This window comes from Agelaius tricolor, unplaced genomic scaffold (genome assembly GCF_023055355.1).
Source record: "Agelaius tricolor isolate 1412-34295 unplaced genomic scaffold, bAgeTri1.0.p SCAF_45, whole genome shotgun sequence".
NCBI classification, from domain to species: Eukaryota; Metazoa; Chordata; class Aves; order Passeriformes; family Icteridae; genus Agelaius; species Agelaius tricolor.
Window position 1 is genome coordinate 2,623,721 of NW_027269305.1, and position 14,197 is coordinate 2,637,917.

The 14,197-nt window shown below is 38.7% G+C and overlaps 1 protein-coding gene across 4 annotated transcripts; it reads left to right on the forward strand.

The window, feature by feature from the left end:
• On the forward strand, window positions 1-12,031 carry ABHD13 (abhydrolase domain containing 13). 4 transcript variants are annotated; one of them, XM_071455223.1, is made up of 4 exons: window positions 32-131; window positions 1,941-1,976; window positions 5,260-5,346; window positions 6,227-12,031. In XM_071455223.1, the coding sequence occupies exon 4, from the start codon at window positions 6,262-6,264 to the stop codon at window positions 7,273-7,275; it is 1,014 nt and encodes a 337-aa protein (XP_071311324.1). In that variant the 5' UTR covers window positions 32-131; window positions 1,941-1,976; window positions 5,260-5,346; window positions 6,227-6,261; the 3' UTR covers window positions 7,276-12,031. The 4 variants fall into 4 exon arrangements, with proteins under 4 accessions (XP_071311322.1, XP_071311323.1, XP_071311324.1 ...); XM_071455221.1 differs by lacking the exon at window positions 5,260-5,346 and having other exon boundaries at window positions 1-131; XM_071455224.1 differs by lacking the exons at window positions 32-131; window positions 5,260-5,346 and adding an exon at window positions 284-501.
• Window positions 12,032-14,197: the final 2,166 nt, after the last annotated feature.

Sequence of the window (14,197 nt, forward strand, 5' to 3'; positions counted from 1 at the left end):
TGTGCCCTGGAAGCGGAACCGCGGCTGCGGTGACTTCCTGCCTCGGGAGGAAGGAGTGGTGGTTGAAGTTGCGCGTCGGGGGCTGCGCTGCCCCGAGGCACCGGCGGCGGCCACCCGGGAGGATGCGGCGGGTGGGTCTGGCGGGCCTCGGCACGGGAGGGAGGCGGTCCCGGCCCCTGAGGCCGCGCCGGGCCGGGGGTGGTGGGGGCGGCCGGCGGGTTTGGGGTCCGGTTTGGGGTCTCGCCGGGGCTAAACGCGGCTGTTCCCTGGGGCGGCGGCAGGCGGGACATTGCCCCGGGCGCTGTGCGGCTCCTGTGCCCCCACGGCGGGACGTGGCCGCCGAGGCGCTGCTCCCGTGACAGCGCCGATAAAAGTTCCTGCAGGTGCCTCCCTGCGAAGCCCCGCAGACCTTCAGCTTCTTGGCAGCAAGATCTCGCTCCAGTGTTTGGTTTGTCTCCACTGCCAGGTGGAACAATTCCTGCAAATGGGTGCTTGTTGAAGGTGGGGCTGATGGTGACAGTAGTGTTCTAAATGGGCCGAGTGATTGTTTTGAAAAGGCTGAAGTGGGTGTTTGTCGTCAGTCAAAAAGGAAGAAATTTAACAAGCTTTGAAATTGCTATATTTTAGCAGCCTAAGTCTCTAGAAAGTTAAAGTTCCAAGTTAAGGCATGGCCAATCTTGGTTTGTTGTTGTTTGGTTTTTTGTTGTTGTTTGTTTGTTTGTTTGGGGTTTTTTTTACACAGTATCATCGAAATTCGGGACATTGAACCACGATGATACTTTGTACTATTTGTCATTTGGGAGGAGAAGTATCACGCGAGTTACGGGGAAATCGTTATCTGTTATCAATACGTGCAACTTGATGCAGAGCTGTGGATGTTGGCTGTTTGAAATAAGCAGGACAAGTGACTCGTTGATTTTAAAGCCAGAGCCATGAAATGTGTGACGCTTAAGTTATTCTTACTGTACTTTTTCCTTTGTTAGGAGTCGCTACTTTGCTGTTGTTTTTCTCTTTTTTTTTCCTTTCTTTTTTAATGAGTGTTTTTGTAGGATTTTAGTACTAAAAAAGTGTATTTTTCTGGTCCTTACTAAGCTTGTAGGTTTTCTTCCAGATCAGTTGACTAACTTCTACCTAATCAGTTGAAACTACCATCTTATAGTCGAGGACCTAATATTTCTACTTCTGGAGGTATTCTGAATAAATATGGCCAATTAGCTGTGGCCACCTCTGCTGAAGGATCAGGTCACTATTTTAAGAAGCCAGAATAAGTAGTATAGCCAGTGTTAGGTATTAAAAAACTTTAAATAAAATTAAATGTAACACTTGTGCAAGCCTTGTCTGTATCTGGAGGAGGTAGAGTCTAGGAAAAGGAAGTGGAGACAAACAGATGTCGTTAGCTATTTCTCAAGGAATATATTTGATTTTGTTTCTTTGTGTTGAAATCCAAAGGATTGCAGTGAGTGTTAAGACTTAACTTTTTTTTTTTTAACTCTTTAATGAGGAAGCAGCCATTAAACACCTGATTGTGCTTCTTAGCACTAAGTTTAAAGCTACTTATGTACTAAAAGTTAGTTTTAAGGAGAGAATGTAATGTTTGCTTTTAAGCACTATGTATAGATGCTATGTTATTGTTATATATGTATATTATTATAATATCACAGTATTGTCATATACTGTGTGTTGTGTATATAGTCCAGGACATTGTGATTCTTGAACTTCATTATAAGATATTTTCAAGTTCATCAAATGTTTCAAACAAGCATTCAGCTTGATAGGAGGAGCATGAGATGCACAGTTTCATTGGTGAAGCAGTTGTAATTTTTAGGGGGTTTGGCTCTTATCACTTCTTAATCTTCCTTTAAGTAACAAGATAAACAGTAAATTACATGTGTAACTCTAAACCATTTTACTCAAAATTCATAAATGGAATTGTCTTTCAGGCAGAGATGAAGCCTGGGAAATCATCACATCTAAAGGTAAATGTTTTATGATATGATTAGTGTATAAAAATAATACTGTTTAATATTAAAAATATAGAGAAAGGCAAAACAATAGAACCTGTGGCAGATACAAGAGTAATTTCAGCTGCCATTCAAAATGAATGAAAAATTGTTCCCTTTAAATACTTTATATTTAAAGTGTTATCCCTTTAAGTATTTTAAATATACTCTTGAATTTTTGTGGGGTTTTTTTCAGTTGATAATGGTGTTAACCATTTAAAAATAGCATTTTTAGGGCAAAATAGAATAGTGTTAAAATGCCTTGATGATAAAGAGGGTTTTTTTTTCTCAAAACTTTTATTGTTACGAGTGATTGGTATTTTCAGTAGCTACTGAAAATATAGCTTATAGGACTTGTAGCTCATATATAAGCTATATATAGCTTATAGGACTTGTAGCTCATCTGATAGAACACAGAGGTCTGCAATAGTTCCTAGGCTGTGGATTCAGCTGTGGAGATGTACAGATACAGGGATGTGTGTGTGTGTGTGTATATCAGCATGTGTGTATATCCCAACTCAAAGCTGAAGCTCACCACTTCCAAATTTCTTTTCTGTTTTGAGAGACATACAGTTTCCATGGCAGACAGTACAGTTCCATGGCAGTTTAAGCTGAAGGTACAGCAGCAGTCTGGCCAAGTCTTACTTGCATTAGGTCTCAACCTTGAGTTGGGCTGCATTGCTGTTCCTATGTGGCCATGGTTTCCTCAGTAAAGCTTTGTATTTCAGTACTGTCTTCTGCTTGTCTTTTAAGCTTACAAGCATGGCCAAATAAATAGCTGTAGGAATTATAGCTGTAGAAATTGTCAGGATTCCCAAAGGCTCGCTTTTCCAATGCACCTTATCAGAGGGACAAGAGGAAAAATTTATTTTAAATGACCTTATGCTTATTTACCTAGCCTTTTACTTAGTTTAAATAATCAATGATTATGAAATACTGTGAATACTGTAAAATGGGATGTGACTCCTTGTTATAGGAAAATCTTGTTTTCAAAGTTACAGCAATTACATGAAACACAGTGCTGTAATACAATATTTCTTCCAAAACCAATATTTTTTTTAAAGTGAAGCAAGAGTGCCCTCCAATAACTTAAAGGGGTGAATGCTTCTTGCTATAACTGGGACATCAGACAGCTATGGGGCAAGTCTGTGACTCGTTGTTGTAGTCTAGGAACAGAAACAGTCTTGTCTAAAGGGGAGATCAGGTTTGTCCAGGTTGGGTGGGTTGGTGGGTCTGCTCTGTTTCTCAGGTTGACCACATCAGCCATCAATACACTGTTACATCATTCTAATACACTGTTCTCCCACTCTCACGCCTTTTCCAGATTATTCTGGCCCTCTATTAGTCGTAAAATTAGAGATGCAAGAGAAATGCAACACATGCTCTTTGTAATTCATGACAGAGCACTTTCATCATAAGATGTTATATTGTAAACTGCTTGGAAGGTTTATAACTTCCCATTCAGCACACCAGGAGTGGGAAATAAAGACCAAGGAGAGAATTTTGTGTGTGTTGTCTTGCAGTATGTTGAACAGTCTCAAATCTCAGCACTTCAAAAATTGCTGACCTTACTGCTCACTGAGTATTACTATATTAGCTTGCCCATTTTATTTCTGTCCTTGAAGTGGAAATTGTGTTCTATTTGTTTCATCTTCTGCTTTCCAAGATAGTGTTTGGAAGGTCTGTTGCTTTGAGCTCCGTAGAAAGTGTGGGTTGTAGCTTTATTGAAAATGAGATTATATTGATTTGGCTTAGAGTCTCTTCTAGGCTTGTTTGAGATACCATCCTTTTCTGCTCTAGTGATCTTTTAATTGGTATTGAAAGGTGGGGAGGAACCTAGGAAAAATTTTTATCTTAGTTTCCTAACTAACAAATATTGCAGCAAGGTGTGAAGGCCTGGAAATGACTGGAACCAGTGAAGTTTCACACAGCTGGGAAAAAAACTTTAGTAGTAATGCCAATTGTTCAATAAGGCAGAGTGGTCAGCTTTATTTAAATATGTAGTGACCACAAAACATTTGTGGCTGTGTAGTTTGCTCCTCCTCTTAACTACTTAGTGAATGTTAAGCTTTAGTTGTAAGATGTACTAGCTTTGCAATTCCAGTAGCTAAATATTTGTGTATACCTAGATATATATATATATATACCTATATATATCAGAAGTAATCACACAGCAGCACTATCTCAGTAGTATCATATTTTGGTAATATTATCCTGCTGAAATAAAATTATAAGTGGTGTCCTTCTCATGAAACTAACATAGCTTATAAAATCAGTTGTGAACATCAGTCTCCAAGTAATAATCCTTAGTGTATGTGGGATAACCGTTGCAAAACTTCATCACTTTTATTAATTCTTTATCTCTTAATAGTTTTGTTTAACAGTGGGTCTCTTACTCTTGTGAATAGCTTGTTGAGAAAACATTTTTGGGGTTTCTTTCATTTTGTAAGAAAGTCAGCAAAATGTTGAATAGTGTAGGTAAGGAAATACTTTTACTGTCTCATTATCAATGTTCTTATAGTCTTGAAATGTAATGCAGGAAATGTTTGTTAACTTCTTTAGGAAGTTATCTTAGAAACTGAAGTAGCTGCTTTATATGTCTTCTAATAATTGTGATATTTTTTTCAAGGAAAATGGATCACAGGAATTAAATTTTCCTATAGACAGTATTTGTGCATACTTGGATATGGATAATAAACATGAACTTATAAATAATATAAGAGGACAAAGTTGAGATAACTATTCTTTTAGACTACTTTATATTTCACCAGTTCTATGTATTTGGAGTAGATAGACTGTATAAAAGCTTAATATCACATTGGGTTTGGTTAATATGTGAATTTTAGGATATGACATTTTTATTTCTGATTCATTTCTAATTTTTGCATAAAATAGAGATGGCAGGTTTTCCTGGTCAGATTGGGTGGAATGCAAAGGCTGTAGCTGCAGAGGTCACCTTTTACCACTCAAGCCTAACAAGATGGCTGGTATAAAATGCTTGGATGCATCTCTGCATGTCAGACTCCTTTGGAGTTTGAATTCAGATTATTACTGTCCTATATCATTTTAGGAGATTATAACTTTGTGTCAAAAGTGTACCTCTTACATGCTCTATGGCTTAGAGCATGTAATGCTCTTAGTGTTCACACTAAGAGCTCTAATCTTATGTCCTCAAACAAGTGAGTTTGTGTTGTCCCTTCCAGGTAGTGTGATTATTCAGTTCAGTGGTGACTAAATGGTTACTGTGGTTTTTGTGTAGGTTTGGCATATGTTTCCATATGAACCAGGAGTGAATACTGCAAGATCTTGTATGGAAGATGGGAGACATCATTTGGTTGGAAAGAAGGTTTAATCCATTGTCGTTAACATAACTCTCCTTATTTTATGCTGTGTGTCAGTTTTTGTCATGAGTCTGTTTTCATGTTTGGTATTTTCAGCAGTGTTTTTCATTGACCAGAGAATAATGTAGTTAATGGACTGTTTTCAGTGGTCTTTCATGATGATAAAATTTTCCATTCAGCTGAAGACTTAATGCAGATTACTGATCTGATAGTGGAAAATGATTGTTAGAAATCATAAGCAATCAAAATACAGCAAAAAAAAAGCTGTCATAAATGTAACTACAAGGTGGTATCTTAGTATAGAGGAGTCTCTCTCTTCTGAGCAGTTGAGGAGTTGCTCTGTAGCCAGAGTTGATTGAGATGCTGAAAGACAGCCACTAACCCACAGCAGTGCTGGCATGTGTGGTGAGCCTCCCCTGGCTGCAGAGTGACGTGCACAGGCTTACTGCATGCTACTTAGCAACTTAGAAATAAAGGCTATTTTTGTTTGTGTTTTCTGAGTTCTAGAGTTACTTACATGAGCAACTTTGACAAACTGGTGATACAGTATGTATGGTTGTTCTCTTGCTTAGTAGGAAAGTCTGAGGGAAAGCAGAAGTTACTGTGGTCTCACTCAACCAGTCTTGTAGTGCTGTTAGTGGACTGCCTGCAGAAATACTGTAAATGGGATTTTGAAGAGTTCTAAAGCCTTTCCTTATGATTGCATTTCTGCTTGTTTTACAGAGTCAGATGGTTTCCAAAAGTTCAAAGGGAGTTTGCCACCAAATTTTATGTTAATGCTCCAATACATTGACTTGCCATTAATCTTCTGCAAGTACAAATGCTTAAATTGTTACCTTTTTCTTTTTTCTATATTTATATGTATACATTTGGGTTCTTTTGCAGGATTTACTTGGAGTAAAAGATCACTGACTTCTACAATGGAAAAATCATGGATGCTTTGGACCTTTGTTAAAAGATGGCTACTAGCTTTGGCTTCCTGGTCTTGGAGTCTCTGCCGTATTTGTCTTTTGCCCTTGATAGTGACTTTTCACTTGTATGGAGGCATTATACTCCTTATATTAATATTTGTATCAATAGCAGGTATATTATATAAATTCCAGGATGTTTTGCTTTACTTTCCTGAGCAGCCCTCTTCATCTCGCCTTTATGTTCCTATGCCTACTGGTATACCACATGAAAACATCTTCATCAAGACCAAAGATGGAGTTCTTCTCAATCTTATTCTGCTGAGATACACCGGGGACAATGCAGCGTATTCTCCCACCATCATTTACTTCCACGGGAATGCAGGCAACATTGGCCACAGGTTGCCAAATGCTTTGTTGATGCTGGTAAACCTGAAAGTAAACTTAATTCTGGTCGATTATAGAGGGTATGGCAAAAGCGAAGGAGAAGCAAGCGAAGAAGGCTTGTACTTAGATTCTGAGGCTGTCTTAGACTATGTGATGACTCGGTCTGATCTTGATAAAACAAAAATTTTTCTTTTTGGCCGTTCCTTGGGGGGAGCAGTAGCTATTCACTTAGCTTCTGAAAATTCCCATAGGATTTCTGCCATCGTGGTGGAGAACACCTTTCTTAGCATCCCATACATGGCCAGCACTTTGTTCTCTTTCTTTCCGATGAGGTATCTTCCGCTGTGGTGCTACAAAAATAAATTTCTATCCTACAGAAAAATCTCTCAGTGCAGAATGCCTTCTCTCTTCATCTCTGGGTTGTCTGACCAGTTAATTCCACCAGTTATGATGAAGCAACTTTACGAATTATCCCCAGCTCGGACTAAGAGATTGGCAATATTTCCTGATGGAACTCACAATGACACTTGGCAGTGCCAGGGTTATTTCACTGCACTTGAACAGTTCATCAAAGAAGTAATAAAGAGTCACTCCCCTGAAGAAATGGCGAAAACATCATCTAACGTAACAATAATATAATTGATATTCTTCTTTGGGGTGGAGTGGGGCAAGTACCTGCACTGTACCTTGATTTGTGATAAGTGGTAAAAGAATGTTTGTTTTTAAATGTATGTCATGTCTGTACTTGCCTAAAGAGTGAAATTAAACTTGGAAAGGTCTGATATTTTATTAAAGTGTTCCAGATAACTTTTACATTTGCAGCATTGTAAATGAACCATTTTATGTCTTTCTCATACTTTTTTGGTATCTCTGTCCATATATTCCACTTGTTTGATATGTACAACAGATGCTATTAAAGAAAATTGCTACAAAAGTAGTACAGAATGTATTTAGAACAACGGGAGGCTCTTTGGTATTCACTGCTGTATGTGTGAGCTTTTTGGACAGCCATGGTTAGCACAATGATTACTTGCTTCTCTTAGAGTTTATTTAAAGTGTGCCATGCATGAGATTAGTGTTTTATTTCTTGAAATTTTATATTATGCAAAGTGGGAAGACTTTAATGCGCTAAATAATATAAAATAACATAAATGGTAGAGTATACTTGCAGGTATACTATCCTGGGTTATTACTGGTTTCTATGGTTATGCAAACTTATATATATCAAACTGCAGTTGAAGATGAAAAGATACTTTCCTTATTTTCATTTGCTGTTTGTATTATAATAGTGCACAGAAGGTTATATGTGCCTGACATCATGACTTCAGGATTTTACCCAGGCAATTTCTGTATAGGAAATAGAAGTAACTTTTTCTGAAAGAGATCAGTGCAATTTAAGCTCCTTTCTGCCTCAAGCTCTCCTCACTAATGCACAGGCAAACTATTTGGTAGTACTAGTCTGCTTGTCCATTTGAGGTGATAATTCTTAAGGCAAAATGGGTGGTCATAGGTAAAAGTAGGTTTTTGTGTTCAGACTTTTACACTTGTGTAGTTAAATGTTTGTGCCCTTTATTTATACCTCCTAAAGAAACAAATTCAAATAATTACCAGTGATCACATGATTAGAGATAAATGGTACAGTTGCTACAGTAAGGATAGTGAAAATGGGCAGATAGTCCTAGATGGTCCTGTCATTGAGGGAAGGAAGGCTCTGCAGACACTGATTGACTGGAGCAACAAGCCAAAGCCAAGGGCATGAGGTTCAGCAAGATGAAAGGCTGGGTCCTGCACCTGAGTCACAACCCCAGGCAGCACTACAGGCTGGGGAAAGAGTGGCTTGAGAGCTGCTCAGCAGAAAAGAGACTTGGAGATGCTAGTCAACAACTGCCTGGATGTAAGGCTGCAGTGTGTCCAAGTGGGTAAAAAGGCCAGTGGCATCTTGGCCTGTATCAAAAATAGCATGGCCAGAAGGATCAGGGCAGCAGTGATCCCTGTACTTGGCACTGGTGAGGCCACACCTCAAGTCCTGTGCTCAGTTCTGGGCCCTTCACTACAAGAAAGACATTAGGGGGCTGGAGCAAGCCCAGAGATGGGTAACAGAGCTGGGAAGGGTCTGGAGCACAAGTTCTGTGAGGAGCAGCTGAGGGATATGGTGGTGTGTGGGTGAAAGGAAAGGTGGCTCAGGGGAGACCTCATTGCTCTACAACCACTTGAAAGAAACCTGTAGGAAAGTGAGGGTCAGCCTCTTCTGCTATGTTTCAAGTACAAGGATGAGAGGAAATGGCCTTGCGTCAACGAAGGTTCAAATTAGATATTATAAAACAAATTTCACTGAAAGAGTGGTTAGCCATTGGACTAAGTTGCCTAGGCAGGTAGTGGAATCACCAGCTGCTCTGGAATCATTCAAGTCAGCTGGATGTGGCATTTGGGGATATGGTTTAGGAGTGATTATGGTTGTGTTAGGTTGATGATTGTACTAGATGACCTTGAAGGTCTCTTCCAACCTTAATGATTCTGTGATCAAAGACATGCTGTTAACTTAGTCTCTAATGGAATGTGGGAACTGTTTAGATCTCTTCTGCAGGTTTAATTACTCATCTGCTGCAGCTGAGTTTGCCTCTTCAAAATATTTTTTTAATAGAAAGAACAAATTGGAAAATCTTTCACACGATCTTTAAAGTTGCCCTTTGGATTCAAATTTTTAAGTACTTTTCTGCCATGTTGTCCTGATTCAGAAAAGCATCTCAGCACACACTTAAAATCTGTTTCCTGAAGGGTAGTCACATTTTAAGCTTGTGCTTAAGTTCTTTGGTTGAATAAAACTGCTTTCCTGAACTGGTGCCTTAATGGTTATGCCTCCTAATGAAATTATAGTTCTTATCTTACGTACACGTGGGTAATAGTTGTCAGCAGTTTGTAGACAGGATGATACATCTTTTCATAAATGTGATTTTTTTTTTTTTAATAAACATTCACATACCAGAAGTTGCTGCTTTCTCTGGTAAGTATCTTTTGTGGTACTATTATTAAGGTTTTTGTAGAGTTGATCGAAAAACTATACATCTTTTTGGATCTATAGACAGAAAAACATAGTGCATCTGAGTGAAACCAAAACTATCTTTTCAGCCTTACAGTGGTGATATTTTCTTTTTCCTTTTGGGGAGAGGGGTGCTTGGGCACGGTATATTGGAGAAGTTTGACTGGAGGCTGGGAGATGAGGCTGTATTTGTATAGTAGAAAGGAGTTGATAGATGTCACATTGCCCTTCCCTGATGTATTCTACAGTGAGATGTAAGCTGCTTGCATAGATTGTTTCACCTACTTCACATTGCTTTAGAATAGAGGTGGAGGGAGAGAAGGAAAATTAGCAGTCAAATACTGCTTTTCTAAAATTCAGTTGATGAAGCCAAAAGAGTAGATTAATTGTTGGAGACAGAATGAAGAGAAAGTAATTGTTTCAGAAGTTGGTCTATCTTGACATTAAATACCATTGGGGCTGGGGGGAGGAGGTGTTCACAGAGCATCAATTTCTAAAGTAGCATGCCATTTAACCCTTCTTGGCACCAATCAAAACAAAACTCTCAACCCCAGAATGCCCCTAGTATTATGTGGTACTTTTATGCAAATGAAGTATTCCTGTTTGAGCACACAGTTGCTAAGACAAAGTCAAATGTGTAGTGTTAGATTATGGCAATCTGAAACTCTTCGAAGTGGGCTGTATCTAAACATTACTTTTTATTATCAAGCCATATATGTTTTCACTATATTGTCTGCAGGACATAAGTATGAAACTTTAATTTTGCAGGTATTGTGTGTGAGTTGACACAATTGTCATGTATGCATCTTTACACTTGTGTGGTTTCTTCCACCTTCCACATATGCACAGTTTTGTTTCTCACTTAATGTGTTAGCCACATACACTTGTGAATGAATGTTATTATGCTATTTTTCATTGCATTGGTTATGAAGTCCACTGAAGGAAAATAGGGAAGTGATGTTTTTATGCAAGTATTCCACTGCTCTGCATACAATTCTTTAAGGGACGGAGGGAGAAAAAAAGGGGAGGAAACTTGTTCTGACAAGTGAAGACTTGTTTCATGGACTGTGTGATGGAAACCACAGTTATCTGCTGCTAAAAACTGAACTACAAGCAACATAGTAATAATAACTTTAAATTGCCAAATGGTGTGTTATGATACTGTTACATTTATTTTATTTAATGCCATTATATGTTTTCCCATAACAGTTATCCATTTGCGTATAGATGTTTCCCAAATATTTGTCCTGTAGATATAAATTTCTAGTTTGGGAAGAAGTTGAGTTCTTTTCACAGGTTTGTAAGAAAGCCTTAGTTTAAATATGTTCATTAAAGGAATTTTCTGTTTTATAGGAAGACATTTAAGTTAAAAAAAAAATAATGTGAAAACAAAGTTCCCAGGGAGGGATCAGGAGTTCAACAGCTGTAGCAGTAGGGTTCCTTGTAAGAAAGCATAAAACCTTGTGGGTGCACACATTGTGGTTTTAATTTGTGGAAATACTTGAGGCTTCCTACTAACCCAAGTTTACATTCCCAGAATTTGTTTCTGAACTGTGAAATGCAGAGAGATAAGCTGTGCTTTCTTCTGGAGAAACATTAACTGGTTTAGCTGCCCTCATGTCCATTTCTCAGGTAAAATTAGAAACAGAGCACAAATGCATTTGGTAGGCTGTGGACAATCTGTCAGCTGAAGGGCAGAAGGATTAACTATTTATACAAAATATGCATATCAGCATCTCTAAGCTAATAATTGGGTCATGTTGGATGTTCACAGTGAAGAATGAAAGGCAGAATTGAGAGTCCAAGGTATGGTCTTTTCTCTTAGCAAAAAGATGCAGATGTACCTCCATTTGTATTTCATCAATTCTTGAAAAATACATTTTTATTTTTGTTAATGACAGGCAATTTTGCTAGGGGCACTTCTGCCAAATACAAAACCAGTGCCTCTTGCATGTAGTGGGATCAGCCTAATGTATCCCATGAGGTATAATTTGCAATGCCATCCTGCTTGTATAATTTAGAGTAGAACCCCACAGAAGTGTAAATAGAGACAGCATATTAAAGTTCTAAATAACACTTATGTTTTGAATTTAGAAACAGTCATTGATTATGAGATGCAAGCTTTTTGTTTGATTTTTTCTTTAATATATAGTTAAGCCAAAACTGTCTTATGAAGTATTCTTAAGTTTTGTAGACAAAGCATAAATGTTATTGTATATGTGCTAATTGTGGCAAAGTTTTACATTATCATTCTAGTTGGTTTTTACAATAAAGTTAATTTTACAAAAAACACTTTTCTATTTTTATGTACTGACATATGCAATAAATTGATACATTAAAAGTGCTGGTAATGTCTTATTCTAGTTTGTGGCCTGTGTTCAGTGTGTTTGCATGGTAACAGATCAACCCCAAGGTATAATTTTCAGTCACTTACTAAAGCCAGAGCACATGGACTAGGCATCTGCATTGTTAGATGTGGCCTTTGTGGAAAGCTATTACATCAGAGGAAAAAGCATATTAAGAAATATGTTTCTAAGCTTTGCCATGTATCCTCACTTTCAGGAAGTGTTAGTAAGTAAAACTGGTGTGTGGTGGCTCTCCATCACTTTCTAACACATTTTGCATTTCAAAATTTCTCTGTCTGGGGATCTGAGAGATGGTCTAAGTATTATGTCCATTAGAAAGCATTTTGAAGTGTTTCTGACTTGTTTTACCACATATGCTGGCAATATTTTAAATACCAGTTTTAAATCCTATAATGCCTCTCAGATTTATAGTTAATTCATACAGTTGGAGTGGGATACTCAGTCTGAAGCAATTTCTACTTTCTTACAGAGAAATGCATTACTAAGCTTATATCACCTCTGCTCCCATTCAGCATGGTTAATATCAATTAACATGAAAATAAGCCCAGAAAATAAGGGCTACTGCTGTCTTTTATGAAGCTGAAAAATTTATGTCCTCTCCTGAATTACTTCAAGGCTTATAGTTAAATTTTAACTCAGTACCTAGGAAACGGGGCTGTGGGTGGGGGGTGTAGGTGTGGTACATTTGGACACTCCATGATACCTATTAGTGTGGAATGAAAAAAAAATTCTAATTTTTGTAAAGGAAGAAATGAAAGTACAGGAACAACTCCAGATTTGGGTACTTCATGTGAATATTGCCCTGAATGAGAAGCAGGTTGCTGTCTTGTGAACTATGTCACTAAAACTTGCTTGCTCAGTAGTGTTCTGGAGAACACAAGGTCTTGCATTTGCTTTCTCTTACTTGAAAATTGATAAGCAGCTAGGCTACCAAGTGCAGCACAAACTGTGTCTTGGAATGTCTCATGATGTTATATTCATTTGCTTAGCAGATGGGTATAGGCCTTCATATCAGGCAAAACACCATATTTGAATTTTTCTCTGAATTCGCAAGTACTGTTTAAATCATAGCAGACATTCATGAGGGCACATGAACATCCAACTAAAACTGGGGCAGCCCTGCCGAGAAGGACTTGGGGGTGTTGGTGGGTGAGAGGCTGGACATGACCCCACCATGGGCACTCACAGCCCAGAAAGCCAAAGGTGTCCAGAGCAGCATCCAAAGCAGCAGGGCCAGGGAAGGGATTCCTCTGCTCTGCTCTGCTCTGCTCTGCTCTGCTCTGCTCTGCTCTGCTCTGGTGAGCCCCACCTGCAGTGCTGCATCCGGCTCTTGATTCTTCAGCACAGGGGGGACATGGAGCTGTTGGAGGGAGTCTAGAGGAGGGCCACCAACCTGATTAGAGGGATGGAGCACCTCTTCTATGAGAAAAAGCTAAGAGAATTGGGCTTGTCCAGCCTGGAAAAGAAAAGGTTTTGGAGTGACCTAATTGCAGTTTTACAGTACCTTAGGGAGGCTACAAGATAGATGGAGAGGTTTTTACAAGGTCATGAAGTGACAGGACAAGAGGAAAAGGCTTAAAATTGAAAGAGAGTAGGTATAGATTAGATATTTAGAGGGAATTCTTTGCTGTGAAGGTGGTGAGGCACTGTAACAGGTTGCCCAGAGACGTTGTGGATGCCCCATCCCTGGAAGTATTCCAGGCCAGGCTGGATGAAGGTCTCAGCAACTTGATCTAGTGGAGGATGTCCTTGGCCATGACAGAGTTGTTGGAACAAGATGATCTCTAAGGTCTCTTCCAACCTGACTCTATGAAATGAAATCCAGACCAAAGGCTTGCTGTCTGTTAAAAAGATCAAGTACAGACAGATAAGGCTTTAAGAAAATGCTGAACCATTGGCTTAGCAAAAATTATTTGCTCCAAAGATATTGAACATGCCTGGGCTTTTAATCTCTTGTTGGACTCTATTCAGGGTCTTTTAGATTTTGTACTGAGTTCTGCCTCTGTAAGTAGATAGGAAGATACACTGATTATTTTCTGGATTTGTTTTGAAAACATTGATGTGATTAATTTGTTATGCTTCAGCTTGGATGGGGACAGAATAACTTTTGTATGTCTGGGAAAAACAGCAGTTTTTCTTTCTCTGAAAGGCAATGCAG